The sequence below is a fragment of the Grammomys surdaster genome, unplaced genomic scaffold (genome assembly GCF_004785775.1).
Source record: "Grammomys surdaster isolate TR1022 unplaced genomic scaffold, NIH_TR_1.0 125985, whole genome shotgun sequence".
NCBI classification, from domain to species: domain Eukaryota; kingdom Metazoa; phylum Chordata; class Mammalia; order Rodentia; family Muridae; genus Grammomys; species Grammomys surdaster.
The window spans coordinates 1,740,292-1,752,662 of record NW_021620801.1 but is presented as its reverse complement, the minus strand read 5'-3'; the positions used below and the strand labels follow the sequence as shown (position 1 = coordinate 1,752,662).

The following is a 12,371-nucleotide window of genomic DNA, read 5'->3' as shown; positions in this document are numbered from 1 at the left end:
CCCTCTCAGCTCATCCATCGCCCTCCTCACCTCCTCCGCCCCCTCTCCCTCTCCTTCTCCCCCCCTTCCCTCCCCCCCCCCCCCCCCCCTCCCTCCTTCCCTCTCTCTTTCTTTCTCTGTCCAAGTCCCTAGCTGATTCTGAAGATCCACAATATCAGTTTTGAGGCTGTTACAGCCTCTGACACACCAGGATTTTTAAGCTCTTGATATCCCTTGCTCTCTGAACCTCAACAGAACAGGACATCACATGCTACCAAATAGTCAAATCCCTACCTATGCTGATTTGAAATAATGCAGCACTATCCATTAATCCACAGATAGGCTGCCATCTAGAAGTTTGTTTCTTTTTTGAGACAAGGTCTTACTCTGTAGCTCTGGCTGTCCTGAAACTCTCTATATAGACCAGGCTGGCCTCGAACTCACAGAGATCAGCTTGCCTCTGCCTCCATCTCCCGAGTGCTAGGATTAAAGGCAAGCAACACTACTACTAGGCCTGTCATCTAGAAATTTAACAGCTGAGAAACTAGAGCTCTGTGAGGTCCTTGGAATGCTAGCATCTCTGTCTAAGGGACAGCCTTCCAGCAAAGAGGCCCCAGCAGGTGGCAGCAACGAACTAAATGAGGCCTGGGTTTCCCAGGCGGCTTGCCTGCCTCCCACACCTTCTATAGTTATAGTTGGCTTTACTAAAGGCATGAGTGTGAATGAGTAAGCATAAAGGCTTGGGCAAGCAGGTAATGTGCACATCTGCCATCTGTTATTTCAAATTACACTTGAAAAATGGGACACTGTTCATAAACTACTTTCTAATTAAACTGGACTCATAAATGGAAAATGATGGGTTAGGCACAAATGATTTTCAGTTTAGGTGCCAAGAATGACATCTTTGTAAAATTCCAAAGAATGGTTCATTGTGAGGCTGCTGAGATCCTGTTGCACAAACGATCACACAGTTGTGGACGCACAGCAGTGGCTCCATACACAGCAATCACCAGGAGCATTTCAGCAGCCTGAGGAAAGCAGCTCTTCTCACTTACGTTGTATGCTTATTCATAATCTCGGCCAAGAAAACAGAAAGCCAGAAAGTGTTCAACATGAAACAGTAAGAAAGTCTTCACTGGGATGGAGAGATGGTTCAGCCATGAGAGGCTGGGCTCACAACCTAAGAGACAAAGTCCTCACTCTACAGGCCGGTTGTCCCCATGCACCCCTCTTTCTTTTGGAAATGCAGCACAAGAACTTACTACAAGGAGGGGATGAGATGACCATAGTCTACTGACCTGGTCAACTAACAAAACACAGAACCACAGCACTTGGCCAGGCCACAACTCTGCAGGGTGCTGTCTTCAAATTTCCTTCATTCTTAGGATGTTTCAAACCACAACTAAAGACATTTTACTCCAACCAAACCAAACAGCTTAGCAAGGAGTAGGCACAGTGTTTGGAGAGGAAGTAATAGCAACAGGAAAAAAAAAAACCATGTCCAGATATTCTAACTACAGTTAAAACTGCTATCATGAAATGCCATGGCCAAAAGCAAGCCAGGGAGGAAAGGGTTAATTAGACTTATACTTCCACATCTTAGTCCCTCACTGAAGGAAGTCAAGACAGGAATGCAAACAGAGCAGGAACCTGGAGGCAGAGCTGATGCAGAGGTCACGGGTGCTGTACTGTATCCCTCTCCATGCCTTGCTCATCCTACTTTCTTATAGAACCCAGGGTCACCTGTTCAGGGATCTTACGGAGACTTTCTCGACTGAAGCTCCTTCCTTTCAGATGACTCTAGCTTGTGTCAAGTTAACATAAAACCAACTAGCACCACAAACAATAGTGAGCTGTTTCAAAGCTGTCCCTCCTGTCTGCAAGTCTAATCTCATTCCTTCAGGGCCATCCACTCTGCCTTGCCTCTCCCCCATTTGCCATTCTCCACTATGTGCTTCCGGGGTCCGCATGCTAAGTGCCTCCTCCCTGTGATGCTTACCCTGCTCCTCACACCTCACCTTTTTAGCCTTTATGTTGAGGTTTCAATGTCACTTCTGCTGAACCATTTTCCTCAGCAGTCATCTCAACCACAGAATCCATTCCACACTGGCCAACATTCTACGAACCTCCTGGGCCCCAGTCTCTGTGATAACCCAGTTTTGGTTCTTTCTGTGCTTAGGCTGACTTCAGGGCCTCATCTTCTAATCCCAGCACCTGCACTACTTGATTGAGTAGGGATGCTTGCACAATTGATTAGGCAGCAGAGACTGGGGAGGTCCTAAGAAGGTCTGTAGAAATGAGCTCCACGAACTCCAATTCTTTTTACTTCTGGAATTTTTAGAGTTTTCTCCCTGGAACAGGCAGTGGCCAGTTTGAGGAACAAAGTGAGTGAACTGCACGTTCTGTTCTGAATTTGAATGTGACATTGTGAAAAGCTCTGCTGTAGTTGTATGCAACAAAGCATATCTGACTACATAACAATGTTGGAGACAAAGTGAATGGAGAGATGAAATATTAAAAGTTTTATGAGGGCTGAAAATTGTTAATCTTGTTCTCTCTTTTTTTTTTTTTTAAAGATACACACACCAGAAGAGGGCATCGGATCCCATTACAGATGGTTGTGAGCCACCATGTGGTTGCTGGGAATTGAACTCAGGATCTCTGAAAGAGCAGTCAGTGCTCTTAACCACTGAGCCATCTCTCCAGCCAGTGTTCCCCTTTGTCACCTGTCCCAGTATTTACTCCAGCACTGACTATGTCTTCCTTGCCAAACAGACCAGGCAGAGACATGGCATACACAAAGGCAAGCACAGTGAGAGCCACAGACATAGAATTGCAGTAGAAAGTACTGGGAAGGGCCACTGCCCCCACCTGTATAGGTGTTCTTTAAGGATGGGTACTGGATCATTTCAACTGACAGCAATTCTGTGCAGAAAAAAGCACACTTAAAAACTGAGCAAGTTTCCAACTTACTTTCCCCACTTCAGTACTTGCATTTCAGAAAGGACACCAGAAACAGATAGAGTTTCCTATCACACGGCCCTGTGATGTTTCTCATTAGCGTGTGGGCCACGATGCAGTACATCATTCTAACACTGGTTCAGCCTCAGTGCTGCATCAAAGGGATGTGTAGGAGGTAACCGATGGCAGAGCAAAGTGCCACAGCTTCTGTTAAGGAGGCAGCAAAGCGTACTTTACCACAGGGGCCAGAGGAGCAGGACAGGCTTTGTATTTGTGGCTCAAGATAAAACTGTGGTGGTTAAGAAGTTAGGATTGGCCAATGGATTTCCTGACCACTCCCAAGCCTAGGACAGGCACAAGCGGCCTGTGATTTAGTTCCTCTGCTGACTAGCACCCTAGCCTCTCCAATGCAGTTCTTCTCCAGCTCTGCCAACCTAAGAGGATTGATCCGCATTTTTGTCAGACATTTCAGTGATAAGCATTATTTACATCATAATAAATCAACTGAACTTGATTAAGAAGATCTCTGACAGGGAGCAGATTACCACTCCAAATGCTTTCAGTAAGTTAATCACAGACCCTGCTTGGCATCTAGTCACAAAACTGGCCCTAAAAGCTTAAACCAAGTGCCCAATATGTGTGCCCCAGGTGGCACATGGGGGAATGTGCATCTTATTATGGGGTACCACAAGAGGAAGGGTGTTTGTTACAGACAGACTTTTCTGTGCGAGTAAGCTGACTCCTTTCAGAGATGTCAAGGGAACAAAGGACTTACTAATGAAGCAGTTAGTGACTGTGAGGGACAAGCTTGCTCATTAAGAAACAAAGTACACATTAGGAGTAAACAGTGAGAGAGGAGCAGATGCTCCCACTACTTCCGACAGAATAAACTGTGAACAGGAGAGGGAAGGTGGTGCTGGGGGCTTCTGTGCAGCACGGGCTGCAGTTCTCTTCTTTCCTCCTCACTGCTGCCCCACCCCCATCCTGTGTCTTCTCTGGGTTCCCACTGCTTGTATTTCTTCCTCTGAAAACTCTAAGCCGCTGACAGATGAGTAATGAAATGGTCAAAGAATAAAGCCCTGCCTGACTCTACATTTTACTCAAACCTTGAAAAACCAGATAATTATTGCATTAATATCTGTGTGCTAAAAAAGCCTCATCTGTCTGGCAGTGGCAAATGCCTTATAGGTCTGAGGGGTTCAGATAAAGTTCACTTTCTTTTTAATTTTAAAACAATGTCTCAGTATATAGCCCTGGCTGGTCCTTGCTCACCTCCTGCCTCTGCCTCCCAAATGCTGGGATTAGAAGTGGCTCCTTTAACTTTGGTTGAAGACAGTATTGAAGACAGTATTGGAATAGTTACTTGTATATGTAACAGGCTGGACTTGGGCTCTAAATTTGGACTTTGGTTTAAATTTGGGACCAAACCAACACGTTATATATCCTTGAAATCATTAACTTTTTTTTTTTAAGATTTATTTATTTTATTTATGAGTACACTGTAGCTGTCTTCAGACACACCAGAAGAGGGCATCAAATCTCATTACAGATGGTTGTGAGCCACCATGTGGTTGCTGGGATTTGAACTCAGGACCTCTGGAAGAGCAGTCAGTGCTCTTAACCACTGAGCCATCTCTCCAGCCCCCAGCCAAGTCTTAACAAAGGAGAAAACAGCACTTATTTTAAAAAATAGCTGAGTATGAATTCTTACTCAGAACAATGTGTGGAGGCAGAAAGCAGGTCTGTAGTTCTCTAGGATTTGGGAACAGGTCACTGCTAATGGATAGGAGGTTTTGGGGGTGTATGTAAAACTGCTCTAAAGCTCACTGTGGCGATAGCTTTGTGACTTTCAATATACTAAGGTACACTGATCTGTACAGTTCCATACAGAGTTAATTCTGCAAACAAAGGCTTTAAATTAGGAAGAATAATTTGATATAAAACTTCTTGTGCTGGCAAACATCTATAGTCCCAGCACTTAGGAGGCCAAGGCAGGAAGGAAGCCATATATGGGGACAGCCTAGACTATTCACTGAGTTCAAGGCTGGCCTGGACTACACAGTGAAAAAAAGAAAGAAAAATTAATTTTCCAGCCCAGCAGTTTAGGTGTGTGGCTCTACATGTTATCAATAATTAAAGTTACAAGGGTTCCAGTCTAGAAATAAGGGTGTCTGATGCTGCAACAGACTCGCTCAGGCAGCTGAGGTGGGACTGGGAGGCCACAGATGCAGAGCCCTGGCTGCCTTTTCTCTTTGCTGTTAATGTTCCTTGAACAGAGTCCAACATAAACAAGCCTCTTTCTTAAAGAAAATTGTTTCTGTATGGATAGCAAGCCTGAAAATTGCCTCTCCAGCTTGTTTGGAAACTAAAAAAATAGTAGAGGGTAGTTAATGATCTCACAGTTTTACTTTACTCTTTAAAACTGAGTGAAAACGCAGCTCAGTTAAGAAGGCTGCCCTTCCAGAGGACCCATGTTCAGTTCCCAGTACCTACACTAGGCAGCTCACAACCAGATAAATGTCGAGTCCAAGGGAGTGGATGCCTTCTCTTCTGGTCGCTGCAAGAATAGGCACACACACTCTTTATTCTGGGCAACCAGCTATAGGACATTTCATTTACATTTTGCACATAAATAATCCACAATTTTGTTTCTTGGACATCTGTCCTCAATACTATCACCCATGTAGCTACTTCTATATAAGCTTGAGTTGTTTGGACATGTTACTAAATTTATCTTAAAATATGACCTCATTCATAAATGAGGTGAGGAAAAAAACCCCACAGAAAATCAGAAACAATGAGAAGCTGAGCCTGTTGGCACATGCCTGTAAGTCCTAACCTCAGGAAGAGCAGACAAGAGGGCATCAAGGTCAAGGGCAACTACAGTTCTGGTTGAAGGCAGTCTGGACAGCCTAGTGTGACCCTGCCTCAAAAAACAAAGTTAAAGCAGGGCCAGGATAGAGTGGAGGGTCCAACCCCCAGAACCAGAGTTCCAGGTCAGACCCAGCCTCAGTCAGTTCTAGACCAACCTCAGTTACGGGATCCTATCTCAAACTGAGCAGTACTCAAGCTGCTTCCATTTTTAATAGTATATTTCTCTTCCTTAATAAATTGTCTATATTTCTACCACAAATAATAATGATAATAAAATAAAAAAATAAATAAAACCAAAAATCTCTTCAATAGAAACATTAACATTTTGTAAATTATTTAAAACTTACCTACTTATAGTCAACAGTTATTTATCTTAGTGCAACATTTCCTATTTTAAAACTTAATTAAGATTCCTCTTCATGAATCAGAAATAATGATTCTCAAAAAGGACTGTTACTAATTAATACACTCTATTGGAAAAATCTCGTATTATTGATACTAGCTTCAAGAACTGAAGGAATGGGAACTGAAGACTATTAAAAACAGACAAAGGGATGAGGCGAAGCAGGCAAGCTGCAGACAGAATGCAGCACGGCAACACTCGGCAGGTAACCGACAGTGTGCTCTGGACTGAGTGGTAACCAGGAGAAGACCCACTTTTACCTTGGGATCAGGTGCTGAGCAAGCCAACATCAAGCTTGTGCTCGATTTTCTGCACACCTGATCATGATCAATGACATTATGTAAAAAGCAGAAAGGAATCTTATATTTCGAGAAAAACACATTTTCTCTCTTCATTAAAAAGGTATTTCACTGTTAGAAAAAAATTTCCTTGCTTGTCCACAGATCTATCTATGTGCTGGAATAAACATTAGGAAACAATACTGAGTTTCCTCTTGAGCTGAGGTTAGAACAACTGTGTCCAAGCCGCAGCACTGCCCTGGGCCTGTTAGGCAGAAAGCAGCTGTCTCTATGCTATCTTTAAGAACTGAAGCTGGGCAGGGCAGTGGTGGCACATTCCTTTAATCCCAGCACTTGGGAGGCAGAGGCAGGCAGATTTCTGAGTTCGAGGCCACAGAGTGAGTTCCAGGACAGCCAGGACTGCACAGAGAAACCCTGTCTCGAAAAACCAAAAAAAAAAAAAAAAAAAGAACTGAAGCTGGAGGCCAGGATGTGCAGTTCAGAGCTTAAGATACAGGGAACAACAAAGATGAACAAGTGGAAGGAACAGTCCTAACTAGAAAATACTGGTAACTAGCTCAAGCTATCTCTAAAGCCATATTCTGGAACTTAACAGCAACACGAGGCAATAAGTCTTATTTTTGTTGATGCTAGATTCAGTTTGTTTCTGCTCCTTGTAATTGAAAATCACCACCAATTCACAGACCCCTAGTAGGATGTGCTTGAAAATTTTTAGGTTTGTTGGGAAAGATGCACATTATGTCAAATTCTCTAGCTATTTTATCCTTGGAGGAATACTATACAGTCTTTTGATTCCAAATTTCACTTAAATAATTAATATATATATATGTTTTGTTCACTTATATTTATTCAAATCCTTAAAAAAGATTCTTTTTTTTTTTTTTTTGGTTTTTCAAGATAGGGTTTCTCTGTGTAGCCCTGGCTGTCCTGGAACTCACTCTGTAGACCAGGCTGGCCTCAAACTCAGAAATCCACCTGCCTCTGCCTCCCAAGTGCTGGGCTTAAAGGCGTGCACCACCACCGCCCGGCCTTAAAAAAGATTCTTTCATTTTTTGTGAATGGGTATTTGGCCTATGTATGTATGCCATCAGATACCCTAAAAATGGAGTTACAGACATTGTAAACCAGCATATAGGTACTGGGAATCACACCTAGGACCCCTAAAAGAACAAGTGCTCTTCATCATGGGGCCATCTCTCCAGCCCCAAATTTATTTATTTTAATTTTAGGCATATATTTGCCTGCATATATGTATGTTCATCACATGCATGCCTGGTACCCTTGGAAGCTAGAGAGGGCACTGGATCCCTTGGACCCAAAGTTGTGAGCTGTCATGTGGGTGCTGGGAACTAAACCTGGGTTCTCTGGAAGAGCAACCAATGCTCTTAACTGCTGAGCCATTTCTGCAGAGATCTTTATTATTTATTCTGATCTTTACTTAGGCCTATGTGGAAATGAACCACCAGTCCTGGCCACTCCCACTCAAATGCTGATACAGTGCTGTAACTGCTTTGTTTATGGAACACTAACTTTCCAAAGAAGCAACTGTTTGTTGAGCAGGACTACATAAGTACAGCCACTAAGTTGTACTTAGTTTTTCCTGCGGCTCAAACCTACTCTATTAAAAGTATGCCAATTATTCAACTGTCTATCATGAGTTAATTATTATGCAGGGCTGGTGAGAAGGCTCAGTGGTAGAGGTACCTGTAGCAAGCCTGATGACCTGATTTTCATCCACTGAATCTACATGGTGGACAGAACTAACTCTCCAAAACTCTCCTCAAGTTTCTACATGTGCGCCCACACATACAAAATGGCTTGTCTTTTTAAAGGAAATGTTACATGTGCTTCTATTTTAGAGATAAAACATAGAGGAATACTAGACAAAAACAGCAAATATTAAACATCACCGATTTCCTCTGATGTTTCATGCTTTATTTTTATTATTACTTTAAAATTATTTCATGTATACGAGTGGTCTATCTGTCTGTCTGTCCGTTTGTCTGTGTGCTACACACATACCTGGTACCCATGAAAGAATCAAATCCTGGTCCCCTGGAAAAGCAGCTAGCACTTTAGCCACTAAGCCATTTCTACAGCCCCCAACTGTTTCCTCTTTTAAAGAGAGTAAAAAAAGCTAAAAGCTAAATCACATAAAACATCCCGTTCAATGAATATCATGTTCCTGACTTTGTATCAGGTTCTAAAGCTTGACCTTTTCTTTTATTTTAAAACAATCTTTTTCTTTTTTATAAAGATTTATTTATTTATTGTACGTATGTGAGTACACTGTTGTTCTCCTTGGACACACCAGAAGAGGGCATCGGATCCCCATTACAGATGTTATGAGCCACCGTGTGGTTGCTGGGAATTGAACTCAGGACCTCTGGAAGAGCAGCCAGTGCTCTTAACTGCTGAGCCATCTCTCCAGCCTGCCTGACCATTTCAAACTGGCTTATCTTTGAGAAACTTCTACCGTTCTGGTTGCCCACATAAGCTATATATTATGACATATACGACAGAAAGAGCACCCTAGGGTAGTCTCTCTCTGTGATGAGTTTGCTTGTAGAAATGAAAGCTTTTAGGAAGAAAACAGACTAGAAAAAAGAAAAGACTAGAAGTGAGTATGGTGGCATGTGCCTATAGCTGCAGTAGAAGACCTGGAGTCTGACAGCAAGTTAGGTATGTAAATGAGGCAGTAAGATAGCAAGAAAGTAGGGTAGGGGTGTGTGTCTTAGGGTTTTGTTTTTTGCTGTGAAGAGACACCATGACCAAGGCAACTCCTATACAGCATGGCAGCATGAAGTAGACATAGTGCTGAAAAAAGGAGTTGATAGTTCTACATCTTCATCTGCAGGCAGCAGCAGGAGACTGTGTGTGTGCCACTTTAGGCCTGGCTTGAGCAGATGAGACCCCAAAGCCCACCCCCACAGTGACACACTTCCTTCAACAAGGCCAACCTAACAGTGCCATCTCCCATAGACCAAGCACTCATGTACATGAGTCAAAGCACCACAGGATGGATGTGTAAGATATGGAGAGGGGAGAGAGACAGGAAGGAGAGGAGAAGGTAAGGAGAGGTGCTGACTGTGAAGACAATGGCATTAGAAAGGTCAGCATGCAGAGTAATGGTACTGCCAATACTGCAGAGGACTTCTTGTGGGCCAGACTTGGTACTGATCGAAGCCGAGGAGCCAGAGATGGCACAAACTTGTCCTCAGAAGGCCAGGGGAGGAGAAACAGGAACTTGAGGCTAGTCTAGGCAAAGGGCAAGTTTCAGAAGGTACATGGCAAGACCTCCTCACCAAAAAGGATCTGGCTGCTGAGGTGGTGCAGCCTCTAAATGACTCTATTATACAGCAGACTTCCTTTCCAAGTCATAAGAGAATCTGATACAAACTACCATCTGTTCTCTGGAAAATCTGTCTGCACACACTCATTAAGTTAGATTGCCTGAGGTCCAGTCTACATCACTAGTGAAGAAGATCTAGTACAAAAATTCACTAAGTACCACCACATAATAATTATCTGACCAGGGCTAGCTAGAGAGTTGGCTCAGTGTTTAAGAGCACTGGCTGCTCTTTAAGAGGGCCTGGGTTCAATGCCCAGCATCTATTGTCCTTTTCTGGCCTCCCCAGGTACAGACACATGTAGACAAAACATCCCCACACAAAGAGTGAAATGCAGTAACAACAACATCAGCAACAACAGTCTGAACTGAATCAGTGTTTTGGGGACAGAGCACATATGTATTAGGTTTCTCCTCCCTCGGCTTTCTGAGGACAAGTTTGTACTATCCCTGGCTCTTAGCCTTCAATTACTACCAAGTCCACACTGGCCTTGAGTTTGGGATCTTCCTATTGGAGCCTCTGAGTACTAAGATTATAAAGATGAGTGAGTCACCAAATCTACTCCAGACAGACATCCTAACAATCCCTTTCCTTCAATTCGAAACAAATAAACCTAACATCCCATGTTAAGAACAAGAACTTAGGAACTTAGGAACTTGCTTCCCTAGCATTACTGGACTGTCCCTCTCGGCTTACTTCCCTGTGTCTAACTGTGTGTATGCTTTATTCTGTAGGAATACATTATCTGCTGTCAGTGACTGGGATAGCCTTTCATGTCGGTGCATTTACATGTAAAAGTAAAAGTAAACGTCATTAAAACCAGACAAAATACAACTTGTTAATTATTTTTAAAAAAAATATTTTAATCTAGCACTGATGCTGTCTCTCAGGCTGTGCTGCCAAAGGGAATTAAGTCATTAGTTGAGTTGCTTGAACACTGCATCATGGACATTTTAGCAGAAATTAAAAAGATTACAAAATGGTTAACAGATCTCAGATTAATGTTAAGAATAGTAGATACAAAGAATCAAATCTGAGTCCTTTGGTCTCTTAACCACTGAGCCACCCCTCCAGGCCCTAACATTTTATTATTATGTGTGCAAACATGCTTGCACACTTAAGTGCCTGGCTGTGTGTGTAACAGTCAGAAGACAATTTTCAGGAGAGGAGTCACTGCTTCCACAATGGGCTCTGGGCATCAGCAGGCATTTGAACTGAGTGCCTTTACAAACGGAGCCATTTTAATGGCTCTAAAATGTACTTTAAATCTAAAGTAATGAAGCACATGTTCAAAAGATAAGGCTGCATTAATTAAGATTTGTTTTCTGAGTGCCAACATAGACTCTGTCACTAGCAGAGTGCATGGGAACCTAATCATGTTTCCCCTCACTAATACCACGCTATGAAGTAGGGTGTAAAGACCAGCAGAAATGCATACACACCACAGGCTGCTTTGTGATGTCCACCAAGTCCTTAAGATTATAGTACTGATGTTTCTCAAACGCTGAAAACAGCATGTCTAGGACGTGTTGTTTGTCTGCCCGAGCTCGCTTCCCATCTTCTTTCTTCTTCCTTTCATATTCAATCTACAGACAAACAAAAGAAAAGTATCAAGTCAACATTTTGGAAATAAATCATTTGGAAACAGGTCTCAGTGACCTGAAAACTACACTTAAAAGTCTCAAGCTATCAAGCTCTGGCTGGGACTGAGAAGCGGGGGTTCTGGCTGCCCCAGGACTCCTGGTGCCTTTCAGGCTCTAGGACAGTTGGAACCATGGTTGATAAGCCACTCTCAGTGTCTTGGGAAGCTGTATGTAACACATTCATTTCTCCCCTAGGAGGCTTCCTTCCTGGCTAGCTTGGATTGCCCAGAAACTAACACGCAGTTCCTTTGTTTCTGATTAATCAAGATACAGTAAGATACTTTTATGAAGTAAACTACATTTGCTAGGTAACAAACAGTGGTAGGAGTTTTTAGCCACAGGCTTGTTCCAGTGCAGGTTCTTTTTTTTTTTTTTTTTTTTGGTTTTTCGAGACAGGGTTTCTCTGTATAGCCCTGGCTGTCCTGGAACTCACTCTGTAGACCAGGCTGGCCTCGAACTCAGAAATCCGCCTGCCTCTGCCTCCCAAGTGCTGGGATTAAAGGCGTGCGCCACCACCGCCCGGCCCAGTGCAGGTTCTTTAGCAGCTGAGAACTCTGGGAAGCATTGGTGAAGAATGGTGATGTAGCACCAGCCTCCTCCCTCCCACCCCGTGCTGCCGCTTCACATCTACACACTCAGGTAGGCTCGGCAACAGGAAAGGCAGATACACGCACTGCTGATGCCAGTAAATTATTTTTTCTAAATCTTCATTTTATCTCACTTCAGGTGTCCTCGAAGTTTACATGTATAATATTCTCTAATTTTTAACATAAAAAGTAAAATACCTCTTATTCACCTAAAATCAAGATGCTAGGTCTCTCTCTCTCTCTCTCTCTCTCTCTCTCTCTCTCTCTCTCTCTCT

General features: G+C 43.1%; 1 protein-coding gene across 1 annotated transcript in view; it reads right to left on the bottom strand.

Moving 5' to 3' along the window:
• The window catches only part of Gtf2f2 (general transcription factor IIF subunit 2), a 115,120-nt gene that overhangs the window by 2,264 nt on the left and 100,485 nt on the right, over positions 1–12,371 (bottom strand). Inside the window, exon 7 of the mRNA XM_028754257.1 lies at positions 11,309–11,452. Within this exon, the coding sequence (XP_028610090.1) occupies positions 11,309–11,452 (144 nt within the window). The remainder of the gene's footprint in view (positions 1–11,308; positions 11,453–12,371) is intronic.